This window comes from Lepisma saccharinum, chromosome 10 (genome assembly GCF_977018435.1).
Source record: "Lepisma saccharinum chromosome 10, izLepSacc3.1, whole genome shotgun sequence".
NCBI classification, from domain to species: domain Eukaryota; kingdom Metazoa; phylum Arthropoda; class Insecta; order Zygentoma; family Lepismatidae; genus Lepisma; species Lepisma saccharinum.
In genome coordinates this window covers 78,552,330-78,573,914 of record NC_139238.1, presented here as the reverse complement: position 1 = coordinate 78,573,914, position 21,585 = coordinate 78,552,330, and the positions used below count along the sequence as shown (strand labels likewise).

At 39.3% G+C, this 21,585-nt stretch overlaps 1 protein-coding gene across 3 annotated transcripts in view; it reads right to left on the bottom strand.

Moving 5' to 3' along the window:
• Positions 1-14,936: 14,936 nt before the first annotated feature.
• Positions 14,937-21,585, bottom strand: part of LOC145994398 (uncharacterized) — a 30,513-nt gene continuing 23,864 nt past the window's right edge. For all 3 annotated transcript variants that reach the window (XM_083130520.1, XM_083130521.1, XM_083130522.1), the window contains exons 4-5: positions 16,634-16,738; positions 14,937-15,424 (exon numbers count right to left, since the gene is read on the bottom strand). In XM_083130520.1, the coding sequence (XP_082986646.1) occupies positions 15,268-15,424; positions 16,634-16,738 (262 nt within the window). In that variant the 3' untranslated portion in view covers positions 14,937-15,267. The remainder of the gene's footprint in view (positions 15,425-16,633; positions 16,739-21,585) is intronic.

Below are 21,585 nucleotides of genomic sequence, written 5' to 3'. Positions count from 1 at the left end.
TTCGACCTACACGTATTCTTGCAGCGTCATCTGCAGATTTGTCAGAATGTTCTCTAACTAATCGAAGTAATGTGGTCCGTGGAACATCATATGTTTTGCTGGCACGCAGAAATCCCATTTCTTTTTGCCTGACTGCTGTCACTGCCTGCTGTACTCCTCCTTTCGGCATTCTGGGAGGGTCTGTGAATCTGCAAAATATAAAGAGACCATTTTGAGCATTAAATATGCAGATTAAATATAGGATTTTTGTCATAATACATTTGCAGTAATTATTCTATCTTAACATAGGCACAATTTCAATTTTTTTTCTGCAAGGGTTTAGGAAAATCCAATTTCGTAATAAGAACAGTAAAAAGGGCTGAAGAAGGAATGGCTGCCGCAGAATAAGATCAATGTCGAGGGAATATTTGCCAAAAATGTTCTCATTAACAAGTTGCAGAAATTTGGAGGGTGTCTTGAACCCCCACAACATGATAAACATTCTCTGCCATTTAGCTCTACCTTATAACTGCATGCAGGAAGTCATAAAACTATAAAATGTGATTTTAACAAATTGCATCAAGGCCTGAAAAAGAGAGGGTAATGTGGAATAGTATTCCACATTAACCACCCTCACCTATTCCACATTACCCCCTAACTACTTTTCTTTTTTAATCTTAAATTAGATAATAACGGAAACTTCCAGGACACCTAATTGACAATGCTTATTTAGCTACGACATTGGTGAACAATGTCACATAGAACACTTGCAGAAATCTTACCTTGTGTGTACAAAACGATGGTAACGAAAAAAAGTCCGCTTCCTCCAAAACAGCTTTATGTGCTCTTTCATCAAACATTCACAGTAGATGGTGGGGGTTGCTTCAGTGCTGCCATCTGTACATACCATCTGATGGTTCTAAACTACCCCGATAGATGGTAGACGTATGTAGTTGTAAATATCATGGTATTCCACTTTTGCCGACCATTCCACATTCGCCGCCTCTACTCTACCATATGCCTACCATCCGACCCAAATAAGTTGAATTTGCTTTCGTCCAAAAAAATGACCTTGTTCCAGAAGTCTGCATCGTAATTGCAGTGATATAGGCCAAATTCGAGGCGTTTCTTTCTGTTTATTGCACTAACCCAAAATTTCTTCCTTGCCACTCGTCTATGGTAGGCATTTCGTCGGCATATATTACGAACTGTACTGGAGCAAACATGCTCACATCGGTCTTGAAGGCTTGCAGCCAAAGTCGGAGCACTAGTTTTGGGGTCTTTTTTGATAGTTTGCAAAATAAACCGTTCGTCTTGCACAGAAAGCACTCACGGTCGTCCACTCCTCGGCTTATTTTCTACTGTTTTTCTTTCGCCAAAGCGATCTATGATCACGTGCACTCTTGATTTAGGAATTCCAGACAAGCGTGACATTTCCCTTAATGATATGCACTGATTGTGAAGCCGGATAACTTGCCGATGTTAAAAAACAGTGAACTCTCTCCTTCCGGGACCCATGTTGCACTATCGTGTTTAATGACGCAGAGCTACTGCCAGTGCTGAGACTTGCGAACTGACAGCTGCGAGCCCAGAGGTTGAATGAGTCAGTGGTACGTGTATGGCAGTCCAGGTTTATTGATCGTGTTTCACAGAGGTCCTTTTTAATGTTTTTTTTATTAAGTGTCCAAAGACTTTCTGTGCCCATAATTTGTGGCATTTTTGTTATAATTGTTCATGGATTGTTTATGTATTGATATTTTTATTTTGCTGGTTTGCCAAAAAAGAAAGAATTTGAGGTAGAACCATTACACTTTTATCCCGCTCACCTACCATCATCCAGAATGCCAAGAGAATCCATTATTAACGTAACTACTGCAGTGTCCAAACAATTTTTACACTCACTGTATCTCCCGGCAGGAGCCATATATTGGGTAGACAGATATAAAGATATGAGTTTCCCCATAGAGAAAAATATAGTTCTTATACTACGTAGTTCACTAGTTCTAATACTCTCTGGGTTCACAAAGATGTTGACTTATGCTCTGTAACTCTTTTTCCTCGGCTTCCATTATTTTTATTTTTTTTTAGGCTTCCTGTTTTGTTTTTTCTTCTTACTTCTCTTTGCACTTGTGCATCTTCCTATTTATTTTTTCTACATTTTCCTCTACTTGTGTTACCCCTAACTCTCACACAGACACAAATGCATACACACGTGCGTCAAATACTAAAAAATAGTTCGCATCTGCATTCTTGCCATCTGTCTCAATCTAGAAAGCCAGAAACCTCGATGCTCTGGACACACAGCTAGACAGCCCTTGCCCATCAAAGAGCTGTCACATCTCGAGTTCAGTTTCATTCTATAATTTCTTCTATAGGAACCACAAGCAAAAGACATGCGCAGAACCTTGTGTCCTGTGCACTGTACTTAACTCATGGACAGGAAGGGTAGAGTGGAGCAGGCTTCCTTACGGCTAGAGTTGAACAGATGGAGTGGAAGCTGCACGAAGGCTTCTAGTCAAAGGTTGTTTTGTTTGTGATCACTATATATCTTGATGTAATCTCCAAATCTCTCTCTCACTTTAGCTTCCCTTCAGTTTCTCTCTCAACTTTTCACCATGCACCTCACTTTTGATTGAGAAACCTCCAATATACGAGCCGGAGAGAGAGGTGACAAGTTAACATATTAAGTTATCTTGGGAACGAGGATCGCAACTTAGGCCTCCCAGTTCATGGAGGGAAGCAACCTAGCAGCAAAAATATTTGAAATGTAATTTTAGCATTTTAGATTCGGAAAATTAGACCTTTGCGGTTGTGCAAGATGTACGAGCCTAACAATGAAAAAACAGGAATTTGGCATTGAAAACTGCTTTATTGTTTTTCGAAGTATTCTCCTTTATGGTCAATACACTGTTGCATTCGTTCGAACCATTTGTCAAAGCAGTTTTTCCAATCTTCTTGAGACACCTCCATAATATGGTTTTTGAACGCATCAACGGCGTCTTCTGCCGACGAAAATCGTTGTCCACGCAATTTATTCTTGACATTCGGGAACAAGAAGAAGTCATTGGGTGCCAAATCAGGACTGTACGGCGGATGACCCATCAATTCGATTTTTTGACTGTTCCTAAAGTCGGTTGTTAGACGAGATGTGTGACAGCTGACATTGTCTTGATGAAGAATGATCCGACGGCGTTTGTTTGTTTTCCGTATTTGACCGAAGACCTCTGGCAAACAAATTGTTGTGTACCATTCAGAGTTGACCGTTCTACGTTCCTCTAAAGGCACAGTTGCCACATGACCAGTTTTCCCGAAAAAACAGGCGACCATTTGTTTCGATGTGCTTCGAGCGCGAACAACTTTTGTTGGATTGGGTTCATCTTGAAACACCCATACAGTCGACTGCTGTTTACGTTCCGGCTCATATGCATATATCCATGATTCGTCACCTGTTACAATCTTATATACGTCTTTTGAAGCACCACGATTGTATTTATTGAGCATTTGTTTGCACCAATTGACGCAAGCGTCTTTTTGAGTTCTTGTCAAATTGTGTGGGATCCAACGAGAACATACCTTTCTCACAGCTAAATGATCATGTAATATTTTATATATGCTGGTGCAACTAATGCCTATGGTTGCCTCAATCTCACAGTATGTCACATGACGATCTTGCAGTATTAGGTTTTGCACAGCATCTTGAACAACAACTGATTTTGGATGACCTTCACGATTCTCGTTGGTGATTGAATGGCGGCCACGATTAAATTCGTTATACCAGCGTTTCACAGTGGCAAAGGATGGGGCTTCATCGCCAAATGTGGAAGTAAGTTGATCGATGCACTCTTGTCTTGATAATCCACGTCGAAAATCGTAAAAAATCATCGCACAAAAATGTTCACGAGTTAATTCCATTTTATTGTTGTCGCGCAATCTCCAAGGCAACATAAACAACACAAATGAAGCTATTGACAAAACATTGGTCAATAATGCCAGACGATTCCGTGCAAACATCAAATCGTGCCTAACCTCAATCAGTGTTGCCAAGGCTCAAAATATAAATAGTGACCCTCGTAACTGCCCTCATATTTATTTACTACTCTTGACGTACTTTACAGAATGAAATAACTTATATATTTTTCTTCCGATACAATATAAATAAGCGATTCTCAAAGTGTGCTCCGTGGAGACGTGGCTCTGCAAGGCTTCTCCATGCTTTCCATCAAACTTTCATACTTCCTAAGTGGTCCCAGTGACTAGTTTTAAGCATCCCGATTACCTGCCACAACTTAGCAGCCAAAAGATGTGAAATAATTTTTTTTCTTTAATAGATGTCTAGAACATAAGAAACTTTAGCTAAAATCAATACTTCTCCTAAATTTAATTCACAAATTCTCATAGGCTGTAAAAATACAATTTTCCTGTGACAGACATAGAAAAAAACGTTGAGGCTCCGCAGCCTCGTCTTTGGGTGAAAGGGCTCCATGGTTTGAAAAGTTTTGAGAACTGCTGATGTACATGTTTATATTATATATTCAAGGAGAGTAACAAAAAAAATGTGATTAAGACCAACAACATTGAAGACAGTGGCGTGCCCAAGGTTTTCAAAGGGAGGGGTTACCTACACTTTTCTTGGTAGTTGGTCCTCATTTTGCCATCTTTTTCTATCTTTGATGTTCTTTCTTATAGTAATACTGGGCCAAATGGGGGGGGGTTATAAACCCACCAACCCCCCTTGGGCATGTCACTGATTCAAGAGTTTTCCTAGTTTCTGAAATCCAAATGAATGCGATGAATATACAGTTTATATAACGAGTTTTAACTCAAAAGAGTGCAGCTTCTTCATTGAAGGTTAACGAATTATAATTTTGGATGATTAATGGCAGTTTTCCAATTGCCAAATGTGTATGAATCTTTGTATTTAAATTAATGATTAGAAAAGTTTCAAAATACACATGGAACTCTCAATTTTTTTGTTCATTCTGCACAAGACTTTCCTATCATAAAAACGTGAATTTTGTTTTTGTAAATTTCAATTAAAAAAAAGATGAAAAATAAAGTAACTGACAAAATTAATATCATGAAATCGATATCATTAGAAATGATCAGTTGCTGAAGTAAATCTTGACCTGGCCCAAGGATGAAAAGGTGCTCAATATTGCTCACAAGGTTCAATAGAAATACACGGACTCAAAAAACAAACACTTTTATGCATATATTATCAAAAGTATTTTTTACGAAAAACATCATCAACGTTGAACATGGTATCTGCATAGCAATTCATCTCTTGTTCACAGCTTACTTATAAACGAATCTAGTATCACAATACTTTGAAACTGCAGGAAACATATTAAGTTACTGCCAATTTGGACACAAACGAGAAGTCATTCAGGTGATGCAAGCCTTGTCATGGATCAAAGTTCATTTCTGCACCATGGACATAACTCTAATACTACATTTTCATTTTTTCAGTTTTTGTTTTTATTTCTTTTTATCATACTCTGTGTGATTTGATACTCCTACCTCAAAAAACATGTGCTTTGGCTATAGCCAGATAAAAAAGGAAAGTTAAAAATTGTACTTACGTATGTGAGTATATGTTCCTATTGTAGCACGACGTTTCAGAGATAGACTATCTCCTTCCTCAGGTTCATATAAAAAACTAGGTACTTGGCATAGTACAGCGTCAAAAATGTAATATGAGGATAGTGGTTAAGGGTTGGTTAAGATACATTTAAAAACATTATGTTTTTGCTGTTAGAAGTACGTAAAAAGCATGTCGTTCCCTAAAAAGACTTGTACTATAAACCTATTCACAGGTATAAAAGTTAAAAATCTAAAAAACCTGCATGCATCACTATGCTACTTGCAGGTTTGGCCATTCCTACCCAACTGTGCATCCCAATCTGCATGAAGGTCAATTCTCCACGAATGCCTCCCCTCCCCTTAATTTTCTCGTTTCCCCTTATTACGTCACAAATCCAACGTAAATTCACATTCCTCCCGTGCAGCTTGCATAACTTCCGGAGTGACGTGGAAACCGATATTGGATTCAATCTTCCAGGCTTTGTCCCATTTTTTGAGGAAATTGATCCACCCTTCTTCTAAATTTCCTTCGTCCCTATTAAGATTATTCTCCCCCCTCTACAAATATTCGCTGTTTCATACACGTTTCTTCCTAACTTCCTCCCTTCTTTTCTCATTATCTCTTTTTGCGATTCTATGCCCACTTTCCAAGATGTGTTCTGAGAGACCCATTTTGGGAACTTTTTCCCTTATATCCTTTTCATGCTCGCTCCATCTTTTACCCATATTTCGACTCGTCTGTCCTATGTACTCCTTCCTGCATTGACATTCTATTCGATAAACCCCCTTCTGTTTTTCCGGTATTTCCCTAGTTGTCTTTCCTTTCTTATAATCAGTGAAGTATTTTTCTACATTCTTTGGTGCTTTCATCCTGCAAACGATTCCAAAATCTCTCGTTATTTTTCCGATACGAATTGATGGTAAGGGATACCAACGTACTTTACCTTCCTATTTTCGATTTTTTTCCCCCTCATTTTGATCCCCTTTCTCTTTTTTGGTTTCTTTCCTAATAATTTTCAGTGCCCTCCCCACGATCTTATCCATTTCTCTATTCGTATATCCGTTTTTTAATCCTGTTTTTCTTTTTTTTATCCACCGGATTTCGTTGTCTTTTTCTTTTCCATTATTGCATAGTCTACCAGCCACAATAAAAAAGTTAAGGAATACGTTTTTCTTTTGTTTTTTCGGGGTGCGCCGATTCCTTGTTAATATATAAGTTCCCCGATAGGGGTTTATGATGTACTCCTGTTCTAATCCTATTCCCTTCTTTCAAAATACTAAGATCCAGAAAATTGATTTTTCCATCGCTTAAGTTTTCCCTAGTGAAGTTTATTCTTTCATCTTGTTTTTCTAATTCTTCAAATACCTTATTCAGTGCTACCCCCTTTCCTATAATCAAAATATCATCAACGTATCTCGCATAATATTTAATACCCATTCTCGTTTTTTCCAAAGCTGCCTTCTCAATGAAGTACATAAAAATGCTCGCTACTATACCAGAAATGGGGTTTCCCATCGCCAAGCCTTCTTTTTGTCTATAAATATTGTCATTGACGTAGAAAAAGTTATATTCCGTTACTAGGTTATACCATCGTACATACTCCCAAGCAGTTAGGATGTCTATTCCTTTTTCTAACAGTCACCTTAGTAAACAATCTCCTGCCCGCCCCCTCGGTACACTTGGGTATAAGTTAATAACATCAAAACTAGTTATTGTATCCTCGTTATCAATTTCCAGATTTTCTATACATTCTTTAACTTCTACGGCATTCCTAACGCTATATTGGTTTTTTTCATTTATCTTCCTTATTCTTTTTACCAGCATTTTTGCTAGCCCATATCCCGGATGTTCGTATGTTGGTATGATAGGTATGCCATCTTTGTGTGTCTTAGGTATTCCAAAAGCTATTGGTATGTTGCCATCTTTAATTTCCTTGATAAGGATTTTCTTTTCGCTTGTGCCCAATGTAATGCTTGTCTCTACCCCTTTTTTGATCTCTCTTCTAATTTTATTAATAGGGTCTTTCTCTATTTTCTCAAAATCGTTACCTTTGAAGCTTTCTTCCAATTTTTGGTGATATTCTTCCCTGTCCATGATAACAATCTTGTTTTCTTTATCAGACCTAATTAGAAATACGTTATTCGCCTTCACCCATTTTTTTACATTTTTTAAATCGCATCTTAGGTTTTTGTTTATTTTCTCCTTCTGCGTTCTATCCCCCTTTTTTCTACTCGTTTCCTTTTTAATTTCTTTTTGCAAGTGTTGTTCTACAATATTACGTATCCTTTGTCTAACCTCAGTTTTATCCTCCCTTTCGTCGATAGTTGTTACTATCGTTTCTGCTGCTATTAAGAATTCCTCTTTTTCAAGTTTCTCTACCCCTATTGCAAATTTCTGCCCTTTGTTCATAATCCTAATTAACTCTTTAGGTGGTTCGTGGGTGGTTAAATTTAAAATGTTCTCATTATTTCCCAACTCCTCTGTTTTTTGTTCCTTATTCTCTAGATTATCCTTCCTATTCACTTTTAATTTCATCAATTTCCTCTCTATAGTATTAGTATCCCTGAATTTGGCTTTTTTTCCCCACAGCTCTAAAGTTGTAAGTACAATTTTTAACTTTCCTTTTTTATATTTTGGATTTGTGAGTAACACGCAACTAACCTACAATATAGCCAGATATTGCATGTCTAATAAAGGAAGTGCTAAATCTTAAATAGACCACAAGTCTTGTTTGTCAAAAGTTTGAAAGAAAAGTTAAAATTATTTATAAAATAACACATTATGTGTCAACATGTACTGCTTCGATTTTGATTATCTTACTCAGTAAACTGATGCAACTTCTTATCAGACTATAATTTACTTTTTGACTACGAAGAAGTCAAAATACTTATTTCCTTAATTTGTTTGTTTGTTTGGGTAGGCAATCAGTTAGTTTTTGGGAGGGCTACTAGCTGTCATTTTTTTCCTTTTTTGTTTTGTATATATGCAGTCATCAGGAGCAAATGTTCCAGGCTAGCTAACCCTAATCTGTGAGCTAGACAATCTTCGAAGTCCAGAAACTTCAATAGAGAAGAAAAAGCTATTAGAAAATGTGCAGAAATTATTCATATCAATAAGGAGAACTATAGTTCACACACGATGGATGATGGCCCCCACTCTGAAGTCTGCATTTGCAACATGCACTTAGCGGAGGTACCGAGATTGGAAAAAAAATTCCCATCCTGATCCCAACTTGGGGAAATTATTTTCAGGATCACGAATATCCAGGCAATTCTAAATGGTCAAGTTTAAGTGGATAATTCTCGATGTTTTCTGCATTGTAAGTGTATCAAACTTCTCGGAAATTGTTAAGTTTTCATTTCAGAAGTCCAAAAGAACAATCACTTACGAGAAAATGGCGAGTAGAATTTGGCATTTCCACAGTGTCTGGAAACTTTGAACATTTCCATCCTAAAAATTTCCCATCCCGAACAAAAAATGTTGGTCCCGCATACCCTAACTGTAATAATGAGTGGGACATCAGAGATGTAAATGTATTTTATGTACAGGTCTCTTCTCAGTTCAAAAGCAAAAAATGATATTATTTTGTGATGGTTGAATTCAATTTTAAGTTGAAGAGGAAAATTGATAGGATGCAGTTTCACTTCGGAAATCATAAAATGTGAAGGAGGAAGCTCCTCATCCCCCTTCCCAAACAGCTAATTTGTTAAATGGGGCTCTTCAGGCAAAGGTAATTGTATGTGGCAGCATGATAGTTGTGTTCATTGGGCCATATACTATATAACTGGAACGTTCGCTGCAGACATGAAAATTGAAGCAACTTTTGTGACTAGTTCCTCATGTCCGCATAGGAAGAAAACAGTTCTTCTATACTGCACATTTGTTATTCCATTGCTGACTTGCTGCAATTCCATTCATTATTTATTTCATTGATTGATCCATCCCTGTCCACCACATTCATCACATGCAGGGGTTATGAACATGCTGGATTTTTTTAGAAATTATAGGTAATTGTAGTCTGCTATGATGGTGGCTATGTTGTGTGATTTTTACGACTTTTGCATGCAAGATATGCATGTTCTATCGTGTTCTCTTTTGTTAATTGATGCCCAAAGGATTTCTCCATGGAGGGGAGGGGAGCAAAGGACTCATACACACTGTAGCATTACGAAGCATACACCGTTCTGTATGGCATGGGACGGACCAAGCTACAAGCACATACTACTAGAGAAAAATCTTGTTCCATCAGCTGAAGGAACAAGAATAACAAGAATAAAAAAAACAAACTTTTATTTAATAAAATTGAAGTCTGTCCATCACCCAGGAAGATTGGGTTGGGGGAGGGAGGGGGGTTGAAAACAGTTATCACTGTATTGTCCTTGGTATGATCAGGGCCGGATTAATCTATGGGCAACTGGGGCAATTGCCCCGGAGCCCACACCAAAAGGAAGCTGTGAAGAGCCTCCACCAAAAAAATCTTTTAACCATGCTTGTGAAAAATTACATAAGAAATTGTATTTTAAAAATAAAAAAAAACTTCAATATGGTCGTATGTCTACACTCTTCTGAATCCAATTGTAGCAAAGCTCTCAGTCAATCTGTTTGTAGATATTTGAAGCTCAGTATACTTTATACCATGGATTGATTTGGCTGTGGTGTGGAATAAGGCACACTTACTCAAACAATCAATTCTCAGATACGATTAAGATAATAAATAATCCTACGAAGTACATAACTTTCTTTCGTTAATAACATTGTATTAGAACTGAGTTTTTCTAGGGAAAAATAAATTGTGGAAATACTAGCGCTCTCTCTCGGTGCATCAGTGAACTACAGGACACCTAGCTTTAAGCAGGACTTTTGTGAACCGCACTAACATAGGTTAACAGACGGCAGAATGAGTTGATTGTTTCCTTCCGGCTTTCGGCCATTGAGTACTTTTTTCAACAGTGTGTGACTTAAGTGCTATTGTTGAGTACTGACGTGTTCTTAACTAGACGGCTTACTTCACGTAGTATTGAGGACTTTTAAGGTAAGTACAAACAGTTCTTTCATTGTTTAATGTTTTTTACCAGCATATTAGGCAAAGCACATGGCTGTTATATATATATATACAGGGTGTTTCTAAAGGTCGTTTACAACGCTTGGGAGGTGATTCCTCACACGAAAACAAGCAAAAAGTCTAAGTTCCATTTTTACGACTGAGGCTTCGTTTCCGAGATAGGAGCCTCGCAAAAGGTGACAAAGTGAACGTCACACCTAACTGGGACGAATACTATCACAGATAGAGAGGCGGTTCCAAGGGAATCATAAAGGAATCGTATGTGCTCAGTCCGGAAGTCACTATGAAAAGTTCACTGCACGCATGCGCAATGGAGTCCTCAAAGGAATTGGGGATTTCCAGCAACAACAATGCATGGAAAAGGTATGTAACGCAGCAAGAAGGACCGTGACAATGAGAAATGCGTTCAAGACAACACATCCCGACCTCAAACATCAAAACATGACCACCGAACACAAAATCCGAAAAGTTGAGCACGGTTGCATACCCCAGTTACACGCGAGGAATGAACGAATCATGTCATGTGGCATACGAGAGACAGGAGGAGGGAAAGAAAAACACAATATCAGATGATTGCGACAACGTGTATTTTTACACGCGACAACTACGTAATATCCCCCCCCCCACACACACACAACAAACAACAAATGCTACAATATCTTACGCACAGACAGTCCGTGTCACTGTACACCAACTGAAGATGTCACTTTCACCACACAAAGGGGGTGGGGAGCAATACCAAAAGTGTTCGCACGCGATCATTGTGACGTAAAAGAGACCAGTTTTGGAAGCGCTGCACAGGCAAGTCTGGCTCTCGTAGTCTACGTTTGACCTTCATGACTGCTGTTCCCGCGAGAAGAGCTCGAAGGGTTGGTTCTCTCCGGCAGTCGTCCCAATCGTGTTGCAGGTGCTGGGATATGATCAGCAGTTCGCTCTAGGTTGTCATACGCATTGAAGAGTACTAGTATGTTGCATTGAAAGAAGTTGACGTGGTGGAGTGGGCAAGTCAAGTATCGCAACAATTGGTCTGTGGTGTTCGTACGGTGATACGGCCAATTTGTGCAGTGTGCCAGTGTTAAACAAAAACAATACTTTGCAGTTCCAGCTCCCTATTACACAGATGGCTGCGTATACGACCCAGCAGCTAGCAGACATGCATCTCATGTATGGGGAGGCACGTGGTAATAGCCGTGAGGCAAGGCGTCTTTATGGAGAACGCTTTCCACATAGACGTTTACCGTCTCACACCTTCTTTCAGCTAGTGGACAGTCGACTGCGTGAAACAGGGTCAGTGTTACCACCGCGACAAGAAGTTGGAAGACCCCGAAGTGTACGCACACATCAGTTTGCAGAAGATGTGTTAACAGCGGTCGCAGAACATCCTGGCACCAGTACGCGAGTGCTCGCTCGGGCACGAAACACGTCTCATGTGAATGTTTGGCGAGTGTTGTCAGATGAAGGAATGCACCCTTTTAAACTGCAGAAAGTACAAGAACTGTTACCTCGTGACTTTCGCCCTCGTATGGAGTTTTGCCAATGGTTGTTGCATCAGCTGGACACAAACCCTCACTTCGGGGCAAACGTATTGTGGACAGATGAAGCCATTTTCACCAGGATGGATGTCTTCAACAGTAGAAACAGTCATGTATGGGACTTTGACAACCCACATGCACTTTTTGTGGCCCATCACCAGCACAGGTTTTCAGTGAATGTGTGGTGCGGGATAGTACATGATCATTTAATTGGACCATACATTCTCCCTGTTCGCCTGAATGGTCGCACGTATCATGCATTTCTTAGTGAGGTTCTGCCTGAACTGTTGGAGACCGTACCTTTGGCACTGCGGCAAGAAATGTGGTACCAACACGATGGTGCACCAGCTCATTTCGATCGTAATGTACGACATTTCCTGCATGACGTGTTTCACAATAGGTTCATTGGTAGGGATGAGCCTGTGCCTTGGCCACCGAGGTCGCCAGATCTCAACCCTCTCGATTTTTTCTTCTGGGGAGAAATGAAAACCCTCGTATACGACACACCTGTCACATCAGCTGAGGACCTCGTTGCTCGCATCAACGTCGCCGCCGCGACGGTAGCAGATACACCTGGCTTGTTTGCTCGTACTCGACAATCCTTGATTCGTCGCTGTCATCTCTGCGTAGAAGTAAACGGCAGACATTTTGAAAACCGTCTGTGATTATTGCCCTCGGCAAATACCAGTGAGAACACTTTTGGTATTGCTCCCCACCCCCTTTGTGTGGTGAAAGTGACATCTTCAGTTGGTGTACAGTGACACGGACTGTCTGTGCGTAAGATATTGTAGCATTTGTTGTTTGTTGTGTGTGTGTGTGTGGGGGGGGATATTACGCAGTTGTCGCGTGTAAAAATACACGTTGTCGCAATCATCTGATATTGTGTTTTTCTTTCCCTCCTCCTGTCTCTCGTATGCCACATGACATGATTCGTTCATTCCTCGCGTGTAACTGGGGTATGCAACCGTGCTCAACTTTTCGGATTTTGTGTTCGGTGGTCATGTTTTGATGTTTGAGGTCGGGATGTGTTGTCTTGAACGCATTTCTCATTGTCACGGTCCTTCTTGCTGCGTTACATACCTTTTCCATGCATTGTTGTTGCTGGAAATCCCCAATTCCTTTGAGGACTCCATTGCGCATGCGTGCAGTGAACTTTTCATAGTGACTTCCGGACTGAGCACATACGATTCCTTTATGATTCCCTTGGAACCGCCTCTCTATCTGTGATAGTATTCGTCCCAGTTAGGTGTGACGTTCACTTTGTCACCTTTTGCGAGGCTCCTATCTCGGAAACGAAGCCTCAGTCGTAAAAATGGAACTTAGACTTTTTGCTTGTTTTCGTGTGAGGAATCACCTCCCAAGCGTTGTAAACGACCTTTAGAAACACCCTGTATATGTAAAAACTCAATATGCTGACCAAGGCAGAAATTTATTTTATTATAAAACATAAACATAAGGTTGAAACGTTACATTTAGTTTATATTTTATAATAAAATAAATTTCTGCCTTGGTCAGCATATTGAGTTTTTCATATCATGGAAACAAGGCTTAATGGTGTTAGTGTGTGTTTATGTTCCCTCATAAGTCATAAGTTAAGACTCTGTGATAAACCCAATTAATTTTTAACAATCAATCAATAAGTTAAGACTCAGTTATTGCATTTTTTAAAAATAAATACCACAAAATGTTGGTACCTGCGGGGATGTGCTGCAGCACAGCAGGCTCGGAAAGGCTTGTGCGAGCCGTTTGTTAAATTCATATTGTTGTTCTGACACGGTAATTCAATTTGCATTTATGTGTGTATTTATTTATGTATAAGCACCAGTTAAACTAGGTTCTCATAAAGTAACAATCATACGACATGTATTCTGAATATATAGATATTTATATATGTCCTTTCATTTCATTCATAATCATCTATTCATACTCATCATCGCGATTAACTTCAACAGGAAAAAACTGACGTTGAATAACGGAAATAACAAATAATCGTAAAAAGTTGGCAATGCTGTTCCAGTTCCTAACAATAATTAAAGATACTGCTGCTCTACCAATTAAATATTTTGGTTATTGCATTTTAGTTCCCTTGCTGTTGAATTGTGATCACATCACCCCCAGTCACGAACAGATCAAGAAAGTGTGGGGTGTTACCCCCGCACCCCCTATGGCATGGTGCTAAGCACAGGGGAGCACTTTACCTTTTTTTTCTTCTGTTGAATTGTCATGGATTGTCAGTGGCGACGTTTGAACGTTTTACTTGAAATTTACTTAGCTGCAGGATATATGTTGAAATGTTTTATGAATGACTACCAATTCTAAAATCAGGTCTACCATTTCAACTGCTGAAAATTGATGGTTAACATATTGAGCTAATAAAGCTCCTAGTAAAAAATAATAAAAAAATTGGGGCCCCCACAAACCTTGATACAGCCCTGGGTATGATTCAATATTGTACAGAGAATTGCATGCTTGTTGTTTATACGCAAGGAGGAAAAAATAATTTAAATGTGAAGCAACATGCCTCTTCTATCCAGAAAATCGAAGGAAAAAGAAGCATGAGAAAAAAATCTATATTCAAAATGTTGATTATCACTGCTGCTTGGGATTCAAAACAAGAACCCAGAAAACATATCAAGCAGCATAATAGAGACTTAATATAAAATAATCTGACTTCTATGCAGGCAATACAAGTTCCATTTTGTGGGATTGGAAGGCAGGTGTTGGAAATTTGGTCTTGTGAGTGATCAGTGAAACTATGAACGAAGAAGTAGTCACATACTTTAGAAATACAATTCCTTTATTTCTTTTTATATGTACAACATAACCAGACAGGTACGAAATTAATGGTCATAATTCGGCACATTACAGTTGCAGTTTCAAATTTATTTCCAACAATTTGTTATCATTCTTATTTGGAAAAGTATCTTTTTTAATGAGGGTAACAAAGCATTACAATTAGTTAATAAATATTATACAATATAAATCATACTGTACTTGTATGCTCCATGAATGTACATAGAAAGCAAAGGCTGCTGAAGTATGGTGTTGTACTAAAGGAGTTCAGATATACAAATGTAGATGACACCAAGTCCTCATCTTAAATGCGGTTTTCAATAACACATACTTTGGTTCCTCATTGTATCCATCTCTTCATGTGACAAGAAAGCATAGTTTACAGGACACTCAACACCATTAATTGTACACGTACCAGAATGTGGAAGAGCATTACAGGCATCTGTCTTTGATCCAAAAAGTACTTTTGCATTCCTGCAAAAGAACACAACAGTTACTAAGAAGCAAGTTTGAAATTAATACACCACTTGGGCATAGGTTGAAACTACAGCTGGGATAATACCTGTTTAAACCAATACCGGTGGCAAATCTCTTACCGATACCAATGTTTCCCCAGTGTTGTTTAGAATATATTATATTAGGGATCTGTGGATTCCAAAATGTCAGCAACAGGTTCAGAAAATTTAAAATGAGTGTGAAAGTTTGTTTTTTAGCTAATCGGGATTGGACCTAAAGTTAAAAATGCAATCCAAACCACCGTGGATAATACCTCCACCAAAAACTGAACCCTAGATCCTTGATTAGAAGGCAATGGCATTACAAGTGATGGCCACAAAAACTAGATAACGGATATCTGGATTTCAAATTATCCAATATTCATTTCGGATGCAATGGATAATCCATCCTCCTGTCATCTGACAGAACACCACTGACAAAACTTTGAATCATGTGTCAGTCTAGATCACTGTCCAGTCTGAACAAAACGGAACAATTCCCATGCAATTATGTTAGATATTAGCACAGTCCCTGAACTTTTTTTAAACAACAGCATGTAGAAATTTACAACGAAAAATGCAGGCTCGACCAGGACTCTGCCATACCGTGCCATTGCTCTAACCACTGAGCTACCAAGCCAGCCTGGACTCACCTGATCTTTCTACGCTGAAAAGAACCAGGCAACGTCGAAGTCTACTGTTTCATAGGCAACAAATCTCGTTGCGGTAGCACTGGCAGAGACGATTCCACACAGGTAAAAGACCAATAGCGAAAGATCAGGCAAGGCCAGGCCGAGCATGCATTTCTCGCTGAAAATTTCTACGCAGTACATCTCCTGTGTGTGCCTAACCTACAATAAAAAACAGTATGTCTCTATAGCAAAATAATTATGAAATTCATATACATGTTTCTTCTGATGTTTCACTACTGCTTCTCATACAAAATTAGTCTACCTGTGCCAGAATGTTATATTACCTTCCACTTTGGTTCCTTTTATATATGGTGTGTTAAAACGAGGGTCCTTGTGTTAGTGTCTTCAGAATATTGTACAGTACCCTGCACTGTTATATTAATTACATTATTATTAATAATAATACCAATCTGAATGCATAGAATTTCTGTAAATTGAAATCAATCTGCATTTTGGATGTTTGTATGTTTCTTAGGGTTGAGCATGCTTGTACTTACCACACATTCTTGCGGTTCTGTGCTATTTCGATTTCCACGCAAGTGGGGAAGCAAAGTTTTATATGTGATTTATTTACTCCATCTGGTAACTCTGAAATATGAAATCTGAAAAAAAATTAAACAAAGCTCGTTAACATTAATTCTGCTGATAATTATAAACTTCTAGAGGCAAAATTAGTGAATGACTTAAAATTTAACTGGGTTATGGCACACATTATAACTTTTGGTAAGTTATGTACATTACCCGCCAACCCCTGTGGCGAAGTGGTTAGCACATTGCTCTACGATGCCAGGGGTCTCAGGTTCGAATCCCGGCTAGGGCATGGGAGTCATTCCATGCCAAATCAACACAGATATGTGCAATTTCCGACCTGACCATCTCCGATTTTCATGAAATTTGGGGAGTTGAAACTATGCATGGAAATTAGTAACTATGAAAATTTATAGTTTCGTTTGTCTTGTAATTGCTAAATTATTTTCAAGGTCAAAGTTTGCATAAATTGCTCTCTTTGAGCCCGCTTAGCTGTACTAAATGTGCTGTAACTCCGCCCCTATTTTGCCTAGGAAGATCAAATAAAGCTTATTGTACATGGAATTGAACAAGCTTTCCAGTGATATATAACAAGCCTACATTTGGATAAAAATATAATTTTGTCACATGACCTTGACCTTGAATATCTCAAAACACGTCATCACCAAAAATAAGGAAATATATTTGGTCCCTCATGCCATACTCTAAAACATATCAAAATATGGGTTCTGCGACTGCAATGGGATCAGAAGATACAAAATAATATGTGTAACTATGTGATTGATAAAAGCCTCAGTACATGAACTATGATGAGTCAAATGTCCTTTAACACCCCCTACAAAATGTAAAGTAGTTATTCTGGGTATAATTGGTCATGAAAGAAATAGGTTAGGCACAGGGAGATCCCTAGCCATGTATCAAGCGCAGGTCCGGCATATTGAATTCAACGAAAAATTGGTGGTTGTCAGGTTGGAGGATGTGTTGATTTTGCATGGAATGACTCATGGATGTTTGTGTCTAGTCATCAATTTCATCACATCATCATCAGTCATCCCCATCTTTGCAATTATCCAAAAGTGGCATAATACCGAAGTAAAATAAAGCAAATCAATCAATCAATGTTCATCACCAGGATACCATTGCTTCTACCTGGACTGATTCCACACACAGATATTCAGATATTGAAATCTAGCCAGTACCATGCAAGTTCTAGGGATATGAATTGTTAATGTTTAAATTTTATTTTCGCCTCCTTGGAATTAAACACGGCATTTACTCTAATAAGTTCACGTTACAGTTTCTGTTTGCGATCGATTTTGCCATCTGTCTGGTGGCTTCGTCAGGCATGTACTGTCTTGCTGTGGGTGGCGTGGCTCCTTTTTCTCCTGCTCGCATTCATGGTGGTGCTAGTTGACATGGGCCTTTCACTTTCTTCTCTTGCCATGCATCGGGATCTTGGCACTGTCCGTTGCTGGTCTCGTCGTCTGCATCTGTAGGAAGTGTTCGTTTTCACTCCTATCCGCAGATGGCTATTTTACAGGTGCTTAAGGTTCATGCTTGGTTTTTTGAGGTTGCCGTCCAGCAGAGGGAATTGGTTGGGTGGGCATGCATATTTCTGATGGCAGGAAGCCAGGTTTTGTTGAAGGCCTTGGGGTTGGTGGGAGTAGTTACTACTGCATAGGTTTCTTTTGTGCATCTTTGTAACGAATGCAAGTGGAAGAAAAAGGAAGCACGTCACCCGCAGCAAGACAGTACAGCCAGACAAAGCTACCACACAGGTGGCGAAATCAATCGCAAACAAAAAACGTGCGGAAAAATGAAATTTGAACTTATTAGTGTGAATTACCTATCTCCGCGTAACCGCCAAACAGATATCTAGAGACAACATGGCATTTAGTTCAGTTTTGGCTGGAATGAAATAGAGAAAAGAAAACAATTCAACCGAACCAGTTTTCCTGCATAGCAGAGTTGACTGCCCATCCATCTCTCCTCACGCAACTATTCAGGGCTACTCGCAAGTGACTGAGGTCAGTGCCTATTACTCTCACCTAGAAGATTGATTTTGGATGCCAAAGCACCACTCACTGACTGATTTATTTTACTTTGCTTTTCTGCTACTTTAGGCAAATCATGAAGATGAGGTTGAATTGTCAAAAGATGAAATTGATGAGAGAACGATCATACACACATGTGGATGAGACACAACACAGGCCCTGTAGAGGATTATACTGCCTCTAAGTCCAGATGCAAGAACCTCATTAGTATGCAAAATGCAGTACATGGTCTAGTGGAAGAGAGTAGTTGCCTACCGAACGGGTCACACCTTACACCCCAAAGTACCTCGAATGCAGTCAAGAAAAAATCAGACGGAATGGGAAGGACACGCATCAAAATATTGTCAATTTTGTTGCTGCAAGTCATAAACTATCACCTGCATACTGCAAACACTTTGTGGTTTAAAGTGATTTGGTGCTGTTAATTATATTATAATTTCTGTATTGTGGCCACGCGATCCAAGGCATCATGCTTTGGGCTCTGGCTACGGGATGCACACCGGTTCGAGTCTCCTGGGGGAAGCATAACTTTTCTACAGAGATTTCGGCCTGTTACAGGACTGGTGGGCCACCCACCATCGTGAGGGAATTGGGAAGCTTCGAATGAGTATCATAACCTGGTTACGGAAACCTACAACAACGACTGCGTGTTCGTTCTACTGACCACACATCACCCCGTAACTGGTTTGATGATCTCTCACCTCGACGGTTGGTAGGCAGACTCTGGCCATCAAGGAATGTTGCGCCATAGGTTATTGTAATACTGGCACAATTTTTCTTAGAGAAAAGCTTCACATAATTGTCGCACCAGACTTTTTTTTGCCAAAAAATTTGGCATAAAATATACAATGATTATACTATGAAATATGGTATTTCTAATATACTGCTGGACAAAAAAACGGGCACCTTAATATTTGGCATCTGAATTGCAATTACTTATGAATTACGCTCTAAGTTAAGTATTGAACAATTGAACATTCATTATTGAACATTTTCCATACTTTTTCAGTTTATTATTTATTTATTTACTCGTATTTACTTATTTGGAACACCTAGTAAGCTCAAAATCAATTTCATGCAATTTTGTTTTAATTTATTGATTTTCAATTCCTGTTGATGTTATTTTGTTTAATATCTAGAGAGCCATGAATTTTGGTTCATAGTAACCATAGTAACAGATATTATTGACATTGTCATTGATGGTATTTTTCTTGCAAGTGTATTGTAAGTTTGTTAGCTTGAAAATGAGACGTGAAGAGGTAGTAAAAGCAGTAGCACTTCTTGATGATGGTTGTAGTGTGCGCTATATTGCTTGGGTGCTAAATATAGCACGAAGTACTATCCATGAAGTTCTCAGACGATACGATGCAACTGGTTCCTATGGTAGAAGATCGTGTTCTGGTTGGAAACGATGCACAACAGCACGGGAAGATCATTTAATGCGTATCATAGTCTTAAGAGACCGTCATATGACTTCAAATATTGTGGCACAGCATTTGAGAAATGTTCATAGAGCTGTGGTTTCTTCATGAACAGTTCGTAGAAGACTGAATGAAAGTGGTTTATCATCTCGGAGGCTGGCTACAGGTCCCAGGTTGTTAACACTTCACCAGAAGCGAAGGCTGGAATTTGCTACACAACACTTACATTGGAATGTGGAGCAGTGGAAAAAGGTTTTATTCTCCGAAGAGTCAAAATTCAATCTACGTTCATCAGACGGGTGTGAACATGTGAATAGAAGATCTAATGAGCATTATGCACAATGTTGTTTCGTTGAAATAACACCCTTTGAATATCATGGTCTGTGGAGATCTCTCTTTACAAGGACGTACAGAGTTGGTTCTTGTAGAGAATGGGGCAATGACAGCTTGCAGGTATATTACAGAAAGTTTGGTAGATCATGTAGTACCATATGCCGGGACTTTGTTTTTATGCATGACAATGCGCATCCTGACATTGTGAATATTGTCATGGAGTATCTGGACAAAGTTGGGATTACTTGGCCACCACCAAGTCCGGAGCTAAATCCGATAGAGCACGTCTGGGATCAACTGAAACGACATATCAGAAACCGCGCAATAGTTCCAGAAACAATTGAAGAGCTAAGCGTGTTATTCAAGAAGAATGGGAGCAATTTGACCAAGAAGTGATTGCCGACCTTATCCGAAGTATGCCACGGCAGTTACAAGATGTAATACACTGCTCAAAATAATTAGGGGATCAGGCAAAAATAAGTAAGGGACCAGACCAGATATCAAAACTTATGTAAGCATACTAATACCAGATCCTTTATTTCATTCTGAGATTAGTTACAGCAAGATATGCTGTCATGATACCTGATGTTATTTACATTAATGACATGTGACGCGATATGACAATTAGAGCATCAGTAGGACAGCACAAAAACAGACACAAACACTACAGCAACTCTCCTCTAGTAAAGTGTATGGTCTCCCCTAACGACCAACACAGCTGCACATATGCGTGGCATGGAATCAATGAGCTGTTGGGGGATGCGTCACCACTCTGCCAGAAGGGCAATTTCCAGCTCTGCACGAGTTGTGGGAGGTGCTGATCTAGCTGAAACTTGTCGGCCTAGTGCATCCCAGATGTGCTCGATTGGATTTAAGTCTGGAGAGCAAGCTGGCCAGGGCAGACGTTCGATACCCTCCTGGTCTAGCATGTCGTCCACCAACCCAGCTCGGTGTGGACGAGGATTATCATCCATGAAATGGAAAGAATCAACAATGGCACCAGCATAAAGCTCGACATAAGGTCGGAGGATCTCGTCTCTATACCTTCGAGCTTTCAAGGTGCCATCGTGGATGATGTGCAGGTCTGAATGTCCACCAATACTGATTCCTGCC